This window comes from Convolutriloba macropyga, chromosome 1 (genome assembly GCF_964194025.1).
Source record: "Convolutriloba macropyga chromosome 1, txConMacr16.3, whole genome shotgun sequence".
Taxonomy (NCBI): Eukaryota; Metazoa; Xenacoelomorpha; order Acoela; family Convolutidae; genus Convolutriloba; species Convolutriloba macropyga.
Genome location: NC_134468.1, coordinates 57073581 through 57088348, shown reverse-complemented (window position 1 = coordinate 57088348; position 14768 = coordinate 57073581). Strand labels below are relative to the sequence as shown.

The following is a 14768-nucleotide window of genomic DNA, read 5'->3' as shown; positions in this document are numbered from 1 at the left end:
AATTTCCGTACGAAAAACTAACTTTTTTCCTACGCAAGCTATAGCAATTTTTTTTCTTTTATAATTTAGGTACACATGGGATACTCCATAACGATTTTGGTTTGATTTGGACAACTCCTTGACCCGATGAAATAGACCTATTTTCAAAATTCCTTATTCGCGAAATTCGCAAATTTCCGTATGAAATACTAACTTTTTTCCTAGGCAAGCTATACCAAAAATTCTTTTTGTTTTACACTCTACCTACACAGGGGATACTCCATACCAAGTTTGGTTCACTTTGGACGACTCTATGACCTAATCAAAAAGACCTATTTTTAAAGGTTATTTAAAATTAATTATTCCAATTAACCGGAAATTTACGTACGAAAAACTAACTTTTTTCAGAGGTAAGCTATACCAAAAATTCTTTTTGTTTTACACTCTAGACACACATGAGATACTCCATGCCAAGTTTGGTTCACTTTGAACAACTCCTTGACCCGATGAAAAGGACCTTTTTTTAAAATTCGTTATTTGCGAAATTCGCAAATTTCCGTACGAAAAACTAACTTTTTCCTACGCAAGCTATAGCAATTTTTTTGTTTTATAATCTAGGTACAAATGGGATACTCCATACCGAGTTTGGTTTGATTTGGAAAACTCCTTGACCCGATGAAATAGACCTCTTTTCAAAATTCCTTATTCGCGAAATTCGCAAATTTCCGTATGAAATACTAACTTTTTTCCTAGGCAAGCTATACCAAAAATTCTTTTTGTTTTACCCTCTACCTATACAGGGGATACGCCATACCAAGTTTGGTTCACTTTGGACGACTCTATGACCTAATCAAAAAGACCTATTTTTAAAAATTATTTAAAATTAATTATTCGAATTAACCGGAAATTTACGTACGAAAAACTAACTTTTTTCAGAGGTAAGCTATACCAAAAATTCTATTTGTTTTACACTCTAGACACACATGAGATACTCCATGCCAAGTTTGGTTCACTTTGAACAACTCCTTGACCCGATGAAAAAGACCTATTTTTAAAATTCGTTGTTTGCGAAATTCGCAAATTTCCGTACGAAAAACTAACTTTTTTCCTACGCAAGCTATAGCATTTTTTTTGTTTTATAATCTAGGTACACATGGGATACTCCATAACGATTTTGGTTTGATTTGGACAACTCCTTGACCCGATGAAATAGACCTATTTTCAAAATTCCTTATTCGCGAAATTCGCAAATTTCCGTATGAAATACTAACTTTTTTCCTAGGCAAGCTATACCAAAAATTCTTTTTGTTTTACACTCTACCTACACAAGGGATACTCCATACCAAGTTTGGTTCACTTTGAACGACTCTATGACCTAATCAAAAAGACCTATTTTTAAAAATTATTTAAAATTAATTATTCGAATTAACCGGAAATTTACGTACGAAAAACTAACTTTTTTCAGAGGTAAGCTATACCAAAAATTCTTTTTGTTTTACACTCTAGACACACATGAGATACTCCATGCCAAGTTTGGTTCACTTTGAACAACTCCTTGACCCGATGAAAAAGACCTTTTTTTAAAATTCGTTATTTGCGAAATTCGCAAATTTCCGTACGAAAAACTAACTTTTTTCCTACGCAAGCTATAGCAATTTTTTTGTTTTATAATCTAGGTACAAATGGGATACTCCATACCGAGTTTGGTTTGATTTGGACAACTCCTTGACCCGATGAAATAGACCTCTTTTCAAAATTCCTTATTCGCGAAATTCGCAAATTTCCGTATGAAATACTAACTTTTTTCCTAGGCAAGCTATACCAAAAATTCTTTTTGTTTTACCCTCTACCTACACAGGGGATACGCCATACCAAGTTTGGTTCACTTTGGACGACTCTATGACCTAATCAAAAAGACCTATTTTTAAAAATTATTTAAAATTAATTATTCGAATTAAGCGGAAATTTACGTACGAAAAACTAACTTTTTTCAGAGGTAAGCTATACCAAAAATTCTATTTGTTTTACACTCTAGACACACATGAGATACTCCATGCCAAGTTTGGTTCACTTTGAACAACTCCTTGACCCGATGAAAAAGACCTATTTTTAAAATTCGTTGTTTGCGAAATTCGCAAATTTCCGTACGAAAAACTAACTTTTTTCCTACGCAAGCTATAGCAATTTTTTGTTTTATAATCTAGGTACAAATGGAATACACCATACCGAGTTTGGTTTGATTTGGACAACTCCTTGACCCGATGAAATAGACCTCTTTTCAAAATTCCTTATTCGCGAAATTCGCAAATTTCCGTATGAAATACTAACTTTTTCCTAGGCAAGCTATACCAAAAATTCTTTTTGTTTTACCCTCTACCTACACAGGGGATACGCCATACCAAGTTTGGTTCACTTTGGACGACTCTATGACCTAATCAAAAAGACCTATTTTTAAAAATTATTTAAAATTAATTATTCGAATTAACCGGAAATTTACGTACGAAAAACTAACTTTTTTCAGAGGTAAGCTATACCAAAAATTCTATTTGTTTTACACTCTAGACACACATGAGATACTCCATGCCAAGTTTGGTTAACTTTGAACAACTCCTTGACCCGATGAAAAAGACCTATTTTTAAAATTCGTTGTTTGCGAAATTCGCAAATTTCCGTACGAAAAACTAACTTTTTTCCTACGCAAGCTGTAGCAATTTTTTTGTTTTATAATCTAGGTACAAATGGGATACTCCATACCGAGTTTGGTTTGATTTGGACAACTCCTTGACCCGATGAAATAGACCTCTTTTCAAAATTCCTTATTCGCGAAATTCGCAAATTTCCGTATGAAATACTAACTTTTTTCCTAGGCAAGCTATACCAAAAATTCTTTTTGTTTTACCCTCTACCTACACAGGGGATACGCCATACCAAGTTTGGTTCACTTTGGACGACTCTATGACCTAATCAAAAAGACCTATTTTTAAAAATTATTTAAAATTAATTATTCGAATTAACCGGAAATTTACGTACGAAAAACTAACTTTTTTCAGAGGTAAGCTATACCAAAAATTCTTTTTGTTTTACACTCTAGACACACATGAGATACTCCATGCCAAGTTTGGTTCACTTTGAACAACTCCTTGACCCGATGAAAAAGACCTATTTTTAAAATTCGTTGTTTGCGAAATTCGCAAATTTCCGTACAAAAACTAACTTTTTTCCTACGCAAGCTATAGCAATTTTTTTTGTTTTATAATCTAGGTACACATGGGATACTCCATAACGATTTTGGTTTGATTTGGACAACTCCTTGACCCAATGAAATAGACCTATTTTCAAAATTCCTTATTCGCGAAATTCGCAAATTTCCGTATGAAATACTAACTTTTTTCCTAGGCAAGCTGTACCAAAAATTCTTTTTGTTTTACACTCTACCTACACAGGGGATACTCCATACCAAGTTTGGTTCACTTTGGACGACTCTATGACCTAATCAAAAAGACCTATTTTTAAAAATTATTTAAAATTAATTATTCGAATTAACCGGAAATTTACGTACGAAAAACTAACTTTTTTCAGAGGCAAGCTATACCAAAAATTCTTTTCGTTTTACACTCTAGACACACATGAGATACTCCATACCAAGTTTGGTTCACTTTGAACAACTCCTTGACCCGATGAAAAAGACCTACTTTTAAAATTCGTTATTTGAGAAATTCGCAAATTTCCGTACGAAAAACTAACTTTTTTCCTACGCAAGCTATAGCAAATTTTTTTTTGTTTTATAATCTAGGTCCACATGGGATACTCCATACCGAGTTTGGTTTGATTTGGACAACTCCTTGACCCGATGAAAAACACCTATTTTTAACCTATTTTCAAAATTCCTTATTTGCGAAATTCGCAAATTTCCGTACGAAAAACTAACTTTTTTCAAAGGCAAGCTATACCAAAAATTCTTTTTGTTTTAATTTCTAGACATAAATGAGATACTCCATACCAAGTTTGGTTCACTTTGAACAACTCCTTGACCCGACGAAAAAGACCTATTTTTAAAATTCGTTGTTTGCGAAATTCGCAAATTTCCGTACAAAAAACTAACTTTTTTCCTAGGCAAGCTGTAGCAATTTTTTTGTTTTATAATCTAGGTACAAATGGGATACTCCATACCGAGTTTGGTTTGATTTGGACAACTCCTTGACCCGATGAAATAGACCTCTTTTCAAAATTCCTTATTCGCGAAATTCGCAAATTTCCGTATGAAATACTAACTTTTTTCCTAGGCAAGCTATACCAAAAATTCTTTTTGTTTTACCCTCTACCTACACAGGGGATACGCCATACCAAGATTGGTTCACTTTGGACGACTCTATGACCTAATCAAAAAGACCTATTTTTAAAAATTATTTAAAATTAATTATTCGAATTAACCGGAAATTTACGTACGAAAAACTAACTTTTTTCAGAGGTAAGCTATACCAAAAATTCTTTTTGTTTTACACTCTAGACACACATGAGATACTCCATGCCAAGTTTGGTTCACTTTGAACAACTCCTTGACCCGATGACAAAGACCTATTTTTAAAATTCGTTGTTTGCGAAATTCGCAAATTTCCGTACAAAAACTAACTTTTTTCCTACGCAAGCTATAGCAATTTTTTTTGTTTTATAATCTAGGTACACATGGGATACTCCATAACGATTTTGGTTTGATTTGGACAACTCCTTGACCCAATGAAATAGACCTATTTTCAAAATTCCTTATTCGCGAAATTCGCAAATTTCCGTATGAAATACTAACTTTTTTCCTAGGCAAGCTGTACCAAAAATTCTTTTTGTTTTACACTCTACCTACACAGGGGATACTCCATACCAAGTTTGGTTCACTTTGGACGACTCTATGACCTAATCAAAAAGACCTATTTTTAAAAATTATTTAAAATTAATTATTCGAATTAACCGGAAATTTACGTACGAAAAACTAACTTTTTTCAGAGGCAAGCTATACCAAAAATTCTTTTTGTTTTACACTCTAGACACACATGAGATACTCCATACCAAGTTTGGTTCACTTTGAACAACTCCTTGACCCGATGAAAAAGACCTATTTTTAAAATTCGTTATTTGAGAAATTCGCAAATTTCCGTACGAAAAACTAACTTTTTTCCTACGCAAGCTATAGCAAATTTTTTTTTGTTTTATAATCTAGGTCCACATGGGATACTCCATACCGAGTTTGGTTTGATTTGGACAACTCCTTGACCCGATGAAAAACACCTATTTTTAACCTATTTTCAAAATTCCTTATTCGCGAAATTCGCAAATTTCCGTACGAAAAACTAACTTTTTTCAGAGGCAAGCTATACCAAAAATTCTTTTTGTTTTACACTCTAAACATAAATGAGATACTCCATACCAAGTTTGGTTCACTTTGAACAACTCCTTGACCCGATGAAAAAGACCTATTTTTAAAATTCGTTATTTGCGAAATTCGCAAATTTCCGTACGAAAAACTAACTTTTTTCCCACGCAAGCTATACCAAAAATTCTTTTTGTTTTACACTCTAGCTACACAAGGGATACTCCATACCAAGTTTGGTTCACTTTGGACGACTCTATGACCTAATCAAAAAGACCTATTTTTAAAAATTATTTAAAATTAATTATTCGAATTAACCGGAAATTTACGTACGAAAAACTAACTTTTTTCAGAGGTAAGCTATACCAAAAATTCTTTTTGTTTTACACTCTAGACACACATGAGATACTCCATGCCAAGTTTGGTTCACTTTGAACAACTCCTTGACCCGATGAAAAAGACCTATTTTTAAAATTCGTTATTTGCGAAATTCGCAAATTTCCGTACGAAAAACTAACTTTTTTCCTACTCAAGCTATAGCAAATTTTTTTTTGTTTCATAATCTAGGTACACATGGGATACTCCATAACGAGTTTGGTTTGATTTGGACAACTCCTTGACCCGATGAAATAGACCTATTTTCAAAATTCCTTATTCGCGAAATTCGCAAATTTCCTTATGAAATTCTAACTTTTTTCCTAGGCAAGCTATACCAAAAATTCTTTTTGTTTTACACTCTACCTACACAGGGGATACTCCATACCAAGTTTGGTTCACTTTGGACGACTCTATGACCTAATCAAAAAGCCCTTTTTTTAAAAATTATTTAAAATTAATTATTCGAATTAACCGGAAATTTACGTACGAAAAACTAACTTTTTTCCTACGAACGCTACAGCAAAAATTCTTTTTGTTTTACACTCTAGGTACACATGGGATACTCCATACCAAGTTTGGTTTGATTTCCACAACTCCTTGATCCGATGAAAGAGACCTATTTTTAAAATTCGTTATTTGCGAAATTCGCAAATTTCCGTACGAAAAACTAACTTTTTTCAGAGACAAGCTATAGCCAAAATTCTTTCTGTACTAGACTCTACTTTTACAGGGGATACTACATACTAAGTTTGGGTCAATTCGGACCACTTTTTGTGTTAGTAACTCAGGTATACGATGTCAGAAACGCAGAAAACGACTAAAATTAAGGTTTGCTCGCTGGCTAATTTCAGAAGCTTTTTGAAAACGAAACAAAACGACATGTATACCATTAAAACCATCTTAAAGTGACCTGTCAGAATCATTAAAGAAATTGAAAATAATCCCTCTCTACACATAGTTAAAAGGATAAACCAACGAGATCCGATCGAAAATTGGGACGTTTCCAATGCTCGTACACAAATTTACAAATTCTGGTGAACATTTTTTCAGGTTTCATTATATCAAAAAAAGCACGCATAATGAGCTCTCTAACTATGCAACTCAATAGGAAAAATATAACTGTAGGCAGAGTTATAAACGATCGAGCCGTTGGTACCAAACGTCCTAAAAAAGGACCATGATGACCCAAAATGTCCAAATGTCCCATACAAGTTCATCAACGATTATAATTATAAAATCCAAATTTTGCTAGGAACATCACTGGGATACACTGAGTCTAACCAACTGCCCAAACAACGGTAAAAGTAACATCTACGGTGGTCAGTAACAGGTTGGAGATGTCAATTCTCCTGTTTCAGATGGTCAAACTGGGGGTATCTTTAATGGTCAATATTTCAAAACTGATCGAACAGAAAAGAACCAAACTTACAGCAAAATGAGTACTACTTGCGGCACGCTTTGTGTCAAAATATCATCCAAATCGGTCCATCTTACGACGAGATATTGCAAAGTTAAGGTACCGTACCAATCTCGACAGAAACGAGGAGAGGTGACTTGCAGACCCAAAATTGGCCACCTAAACTACGGAAAACGCCCTATAAAACATATACGGGGAGAATTCTCATTATCAGGGCAGTCTAAAGAACCAATTCGCGGGGCTAAATTCGTCTTTTTTGTTGGTCTCACATGTACATACCCGAAAAGTACCGGACACGAATTGGTGAAAATGGGGGTATGTGTCCTGGCCAATTTCTCAAAAACGGCTGAAAAAAACAAAACGCCATTTACAGGGATTCAAGTACGGCTCAAGCTGAGTTCAAATCAACAAACAGATCAAAAATCGGTTTATTCTACGAGGAGATATTCCAACATAAAGGTACCGTACCAAATGACAAAATCGCGCAAGTACGGCTCATGGGTCGCTAAAATTCACCACCCGAACTGCATAAAACTGCATACAAAATATATATGGGGAGACTCCCCACTAACAGAGGATTCTAAAACACTAAGATTTGTAACATAGTTCAAAGCTTCAAGGTGTCGTGTCAATGGTGTCAACGGATGGTGTCAACCGCTTCTGGGGCGAACACCGAGGGCAAGTTTACTGGCCAATTTCTCTAAACTGGCTGAACCAAAATAAACCCTGGAGCACTGCTTGAGATACGCATCATATTAAAAAATTAGCCCAATCGGTACATTCTTCGAGGAGTTATAGCAATTATAAGGTACCGTACCAAATGCCCAAAAAAGCGAGGTGACCGCTATGCAGATCCAAAATTGACTATCTCAACTACATAAAATACCATAAAAAATATATATGGGGATACTCCCCACTAACTGAGGATTCTAAAACACCAACACTTGTTGGGTAAATCGCTTGTTTTGTTGTACCGAAATTTGGGTCACCCAGAACAGCCCAAAAATTCGACTTTTTTCAAATTTGAACATTAATAACTTCTTGATACGGCTGATTTGAGGAACCAACTTAACACTGCAATCAAGGGGGGCTTAGGGCCAACACAACGAGACAATAACCATCCAATTTGGTCCAGTAGTTTTGGAGAAATCTTCAAAAACATGAAGCGTACCCCGATTTTTTGGCTGTTGGGAGACCCCAATTTCTGGCAAAATCACGCAAAACGACTGAAAACGGTACGAAGTTGGCACATCTGAAGTCAGTCCAAGTCCACTCAGTATTACTGAACACCCAAGACCTCTATCGCGAAGTGGGAACAAATTTCCCACCTCGCCGTAAAGGCCATGGTATTTTGTGTGTTTTGACAAAAAACAACATCAACAAGAACTTCATGAATTCACGAAAAATGAAAAATTTTTAAGTTACTAAGAAATATTGGCTCGGACAGCTTCATGGACCCGAGGCAAGCGTAAATAACACAATTTGCAGGTAAAAACAGCGCTCATTACAATAAAAACTGCATCAATTAAGAATAAAGCATAAAAAGAATTATTTTTTAAAAATTACACCATAATAAATGTTTGTTCAGGCCAATTTAAAATCCAAACTAAAAAAGGAAAGCATGCACAGTTCAATAGGAAGGGATTGCTTAATCGCGCATTCATTTTGATACGGTATTTTGGCAGATATCAAAAAAAAACAATAAGCTGTAACCTCAATTTCGATCACTGAGAATATAGAAATTTCTAGCAAATTCTTACAAAACAAATGAAATAAGCGCCTCGGCCGTGATTGCGGACGCAATCTAAGTCCATTGAGTACTGAGTGGACATCGAAGCCCCCTACCGCGAAGTGGGAAAAAATTTCCTGCCTCGCCATAAAGTTCAGGGTGTTTTGTGTGTTTTGACAAAAAACAACACAAACAAGAATTTCATGATTTCACGAAAAATGAAAAATTGTTAAAAAACTAAGAAATATTGGCTCGAACAGCTTTATGGACGCAAAACAAGCGTGAAAAACACAGTTTGCAGATAAAAACAAAGCTCAGTGCAATAAACACTGCATCAATTCAGAATAACGAACAAAAAAAAATATTTGCAACATATTAAATGTTTGCTCAGGCCGATTTAAAAACCAAACTGAAAAAGAAAGCATACATAGTTCAGTAGGAAGGGAATGCTTACAAACGCATTCAATTTGATACGGTATTTTGGCAGATATCAACAAAACAATTAGCTGAAACCTCAATTTCGATCTCTGAGCGTATAGAAATTTCTAGCAAAATCTTACAAAACAAATCAAATCTGCGCCTCGGACGTGATTCCGGATGCAATCCAAGTCTATTGCGTACTGAGAACACAACAAAGACCTCTACTGGGAAGTGGGAAAAAAATTGCCACCTCACCGTAAAGGCTAGGGTGTTTTGTGTGTTTTGACAAAAACAACATCAACAAGAATTTCATGATTTCACGAAAAATGAAAAATTGTTAAATTATTAAGATATATTGGCTCGAACAGTTCTATGGACTCGAAGCAAGCGTGAATAACACAGTTTGCAGGTAAAAACAACGCTCATTACATTAAACACTGTATCAATTGAGAATAACGAATAAAAACAATTATTTTTTAAAATTACACCATATTAAATGTTTGCTCAGGCCGAATCAAAGACCAAACTAAAAAAGGAAAGCATACATATTTCAGTAGGAACGGAATACTTACTCGCGCATTCAATTTGATACAATACTTTGTCAGATATCAACAAAACAGTTAGCTGTAATCTCAATTTTGATCTCTGAGCGTATAGAAACTTCTAGCAAATTCTTACAAAACAAATCAAATCTGCGCCTCGGACGTGATTCCGGATGCAATCAAAGTCTCTTGCGTACTGAGAGGACACCAAAGAACTCTACTGCGAAAGGGAAAAAACTTCCCACCTCGCCGTAAAAGCTAGGGTGTTTTGTGTTTTTGACAAAAAACAACATCAACAAGAATTTCATGATTTCACGAAAAATGAAAAATTGTTAAATTATTAAGATATATTGGCTCGAACAGTTTCATGGACGCGAAGCAAGCGTAAATAACACAGTGTGCAGGTAAAAACAACGCTCATTACGTTAAACACTGCATCAATTGAGAATAACGAATAAAATCAATTATTTTTTAAAATTACACCATATTAAATGTTTGCTCAGGCCGATTCAAAGACCAAAACTAAAAAAGGAAAGCATACATAGTTCAGTAGGAACAGAATGCTTACTCGCGCATTCAATTTGATACAATATTTTGTCAGATATCAGCAAAACAATTAGCTGTAACCTCAATTTTGACCTCTGAGCGTATAGAAACTTCTAGCAAATTCTTACAAAACAAATCAAATCTGCGCCTCGAACGTGATTCCGGATGCAATCCAAGTCTATTGCGTACTTAGAGGACAACGAAGACCTCTACCGCGAAGTGAGAAAAAATTTCCCACTCCGCCGTAAAGTCCAGGATGTTTTGTGTGTTTTGACAAAAAACAACATCAACAAGAATTTCATGATTTCACAAAAAATGAAAAAAAATTGTTAAATTACTAAGAACTATTGGCTCGGACAACTTCATGAACCCAAAGCAAGCGTAGATAACAATATTTGCAGCTAAAAACAGCGCTTATTACCATAAAAATTGCATCTGTTAAGCATAACGCATAAAAAGAATTATTTTTTTAAAGTTACACCTTAATAAATGTTTGCTCAGGCCGATTTAAAATCCAAACGCAAAATTCTGGACGCAATATAATAGCATTGCTTACTGAAAAGACACCCAAGACCTCTGCCGCGAAGGCGGAAAGATTTAGGACTATTTTTTTCAGTAAAAATATTAAACATCGAAAAGTGTTAAACGCCACTGTTCCTCTTTTTTAAAATTATTTTGATCTATCTATAAATCCAATGATTTGCGACTCTGAGCCCTATAAATATTTACTTAAAAAGTCAAGATTTAAAAAACTTGGCAAACATATCCAAGACCATAAAGTTTCATGGTACCTGTAAGAACCATGAAGGTGCATGGTCTTGCATATGGTTGCCAAGAAACCATAAACAACAAGTTTTCTGCAATACGTCTCCAAACACTTTTTTGGAGAACAGATCTTTTCCGATATCTGCTCAAAATTCGCATTTGAACGATTTGAATTTTACCATATATGGTCATCCATGGCACCATGAACGTTTATGGTCATATATATGGTTGCCAAGAAACCATGAACTTGAACTTTTTTCAAAGTTTCAACAGAGACTTTTCACCACTAAAATATGTCACAGGCACTTATTTCACGCTTCTTCAGCCTACGTTTGAAATTTCGTATGGGCAGGTATATGGTTGCCAAGTTTTCTTGGTCACCATATATGGCTTGGATATGGTTGCCAAGATTTATCTATGGTGGTCAACCCGGGAAATGACTTCAGGTGACGGAAAACGGTTGGCTTGTTCCAATAAATGATCGCAAAATGGTATGTGGGAAAAGTATATATAAAGGAACTGGGTTCTTTTACAGTATTCTGTTGTTCTCATTGTTTTAGTGGATCTGGATCCGGGTCAAAGAATTATGTCCAAACGTTTTTCTTTTTTGGATTTTATTGCATGGAACTTTTCCGCACTTAGGTCTGAAACGTCTGCATGATTAGTATTAATGCAGCAGAAGTTGACTCCGCAGAAGTGGTTCTTGTTAAATTTGCTACCCAGGCTTAAAGCTGAACAGTATCAGATGAGCAAGCTCTCCTAGACGGACATTTATCATACTTGCAATGTTATCTCATAAATTTTACGTATGTCTCAGTCGAGTAAAAATAAATTGTCTCAACTAAAGGTATTTGTCTCAATTTAATTGATACAATAATTAAAAAAAGTCTCTGATTTTATTTTAGAGCTAACCCGGACACCAACTTGATGATCCACTACGAGGACCTCAAGGAGGACTTTGCGAAGGAAATCAGAAGACTGGAGTCCTTTCTGAATCTGTCTCCAATGACGTCAGAGACAATTGACAGACTACAGGCTCTGACAAGTGTGGAGTCAATGAGGGAGCGACTGGACACAGAGAAGAACTACAAGGGCATGGGAGTCGTGAACAAAGGGGAGGCTAATAGATGGAAAACGGAATTCCCACCAGAGTATGTGGAGAAATTTGATGCACTCACGAGGGAGACTTTCGGAGATGATGAAATTGTTGCGAAATTTATCTAACTTCTTGGGGTGGAATAGATTTTAATAAATATTTGTACAATAGTTCAATTTACCCAATTCTATTGTACATTTTATTGCTCAGGATGATCTCTTCCATTGTCACGTGTTTTCATGTGTGACAATTTTCTATTTCTCATATTTTGAAGAAAAAATATCATAATTAACAGGCTTTGAGGAAATAATTGTTTGCCTCTGCTTGTCCAACATATTTTTAATTATGTAAGTGAGTCTCACGAAACATGCTAATAGGACTAAATTGGCTCCTTTTTATATCTGAAACTTGTAAATTGAAACTTACCACTTGTATAATGTTACATGCCTAATATTTGAAAATCAAACGCTATCCTTTTTTAAAAATTAGATCAACCTTAGGTTCAGCTTTCTTAAAACAGACAAATGGAAAATATACTAGAATTCTACTAAATTGGCGCTATTGGAGTAATTAATTAAACCCTACTACATTCGATGAATAATTGGGGCGTCACACAGACACGCACGAACGCGCCCACACACACACACATACACACACATACACACACACGCACACACAGGCACACACACATATGCACACTCACACACAGTCACACACACACACACACACACACACACATACACACACACGCACACACACAGGCACACACACACATAGGTGCTCGCAAACAAGTACACTCTCACAAAAGACACACGCTTACAAGTAGTAGATAAAACAAGGGAATCAACCACCAGTAAAATTTGTCCCTTTCTCCTAACTCTAATCGCGCATGTCGAATTGGGCCAAATTTTACCGTTTGTTGATTCCCTTGTTTTATCTAATACTATATATTAGCTCTACATTCAATCAAAAAATCAATTAATATTAAAAAATAAAATAAAAAATAAAAAAAATCAAAGCAAAATTTACATTTCACTCTTTAAGGGCGATTCACTCTTATTCGGGGTGATCCCCCAGTAGAAAGATCGCTCTTTTTCGCTCTTAAAGAGTGATTCCCTCTTTTTTATTTTTTATACTTTTATTTGAAATTATCTATACTCTTCAATAAATTTATATTTTCTTTTACTTTTTCTATATTTAACACATTATTAATAAGAAATGATACAAAATTATAATTTTTACACGAACAACTTTCCTCAGTTTGGACTATAACTAAAGGACTTACAGCTCTAGGACTTTGTCTTTATCTAATAAGCTTCTACTAAATCCTTTAGGTATATCTACACCTGGATGTTGTTTCTTTACATGAGCTCGTATCCCATCATATCTCACAACAGAAGCACAATATGGACAATTAACTTTGGCTGAAGTACAACTTCTACATGTATACTTACTCTCATCAAAATCAGATCAGTTAGTGGTTTTATATAATTACATTTATTACAACTTCTAATTAAGAGTTCTTGTTTAAAGTTAGGGTTAGGGTTAAGGTTAGGGTTAGTGTTAAGGTTAGGATTAGGGTTAGGGTTAGGGTTAGGATCTGAGTTAAAGTTAAAGTCATAGATAGAACTATAACCAGAACCAGAACTAGAACTAGAGCTAGAACTAGATCTAGAACTAGAACAAGAACTAGATTCATTTTTTAAAGAACAACACCATGGAGAAAAATTATTAGCATAAATACCACTTAGTATTATATTACCACACATACATTTGTCAGTTTTATCTTTATGACATGATTCATAATGATATTTTAAAACAGCAATGTTTCCATATTTACAGTTACACTCTAAACATTTTAAAAGCATTTATAATGGGTTAAACTTTAATATTTACCTAATCATTTCGCGGGGTAATATTTAACCATGATTTCAATTCAATCTTTAGTATTATCTTTAGATGTGATACACTCTGCTAAATATTTATTTCCTAACGTATTGAGTGTATTAGTTTTACATTTCTTATCCAAAATCAATTCAAGGTCTAATTCTTCTTTATCTCTAACAAAATTTATAATCTCATCTCTAAATTCTTCATTATATCCATATAGTCTGGTTAAAAACTTTCCTCCCTTTCAATTCAAAATTCCCATCTCTTCATTGACGAAGTCACAGCTACACTGGTTTATATATTCTTCTTGTATTGCTTTTCGTAGATCAGTGAACGAACTTTGTTCGTGGTTCTCCAACGAGCTTTGCTCGTGGTTCTCCAACAAACTTTGCTTGCCACGGACTTCGTCTGTTCGTAGATCAGTGAAACTACTTCGCAGATCATTATCCAACTCTTCTCCATATCCAACGTTAACTAATGTATTTACTCTACTCAACATTGTGCTTGCTCCCATTGCTACACTCCCAGCATTTCTTGATATTATATCAGGATAAATATAACTAAATATAAATAAACCCGAGCTTATAATTCCACCAATAGTTGATGAACTTTTTATACCCATTCCCATAATCATTCCTTTAGTTAAA

At 34.7% G+C, this 14768-nt stretch overlaps 1 protein-coding gene across 2 annotated transcripts in view; it reads left to right on the top strand.

Annotated features, from left to right (window-relative positions):
• LOC142349940 (sulfotransferase 1A3-like) overlaps window positions 1-12554 on the top strand; it is an 86904-nt gene extending 74350 nt beyond the window's left edge. For both annotated transcript variants that reach the window (XM_075401801.1, XM_075401808.1), the window contains one exon: window positions 12041-12554. In XM_075401801.1, the coding sequence (XP_075257916.1) occupies window positions 12041-12359 (319 nt within the window). In that variant the 3' untranslated portion in view covers window positions 12360-12554. The remainder of the gene's footprint in view (window positions 1-12040) is intronic.
• The last annotated feature ends 2214 nt before the right edge of the window (window positions 12555-14768 follow it).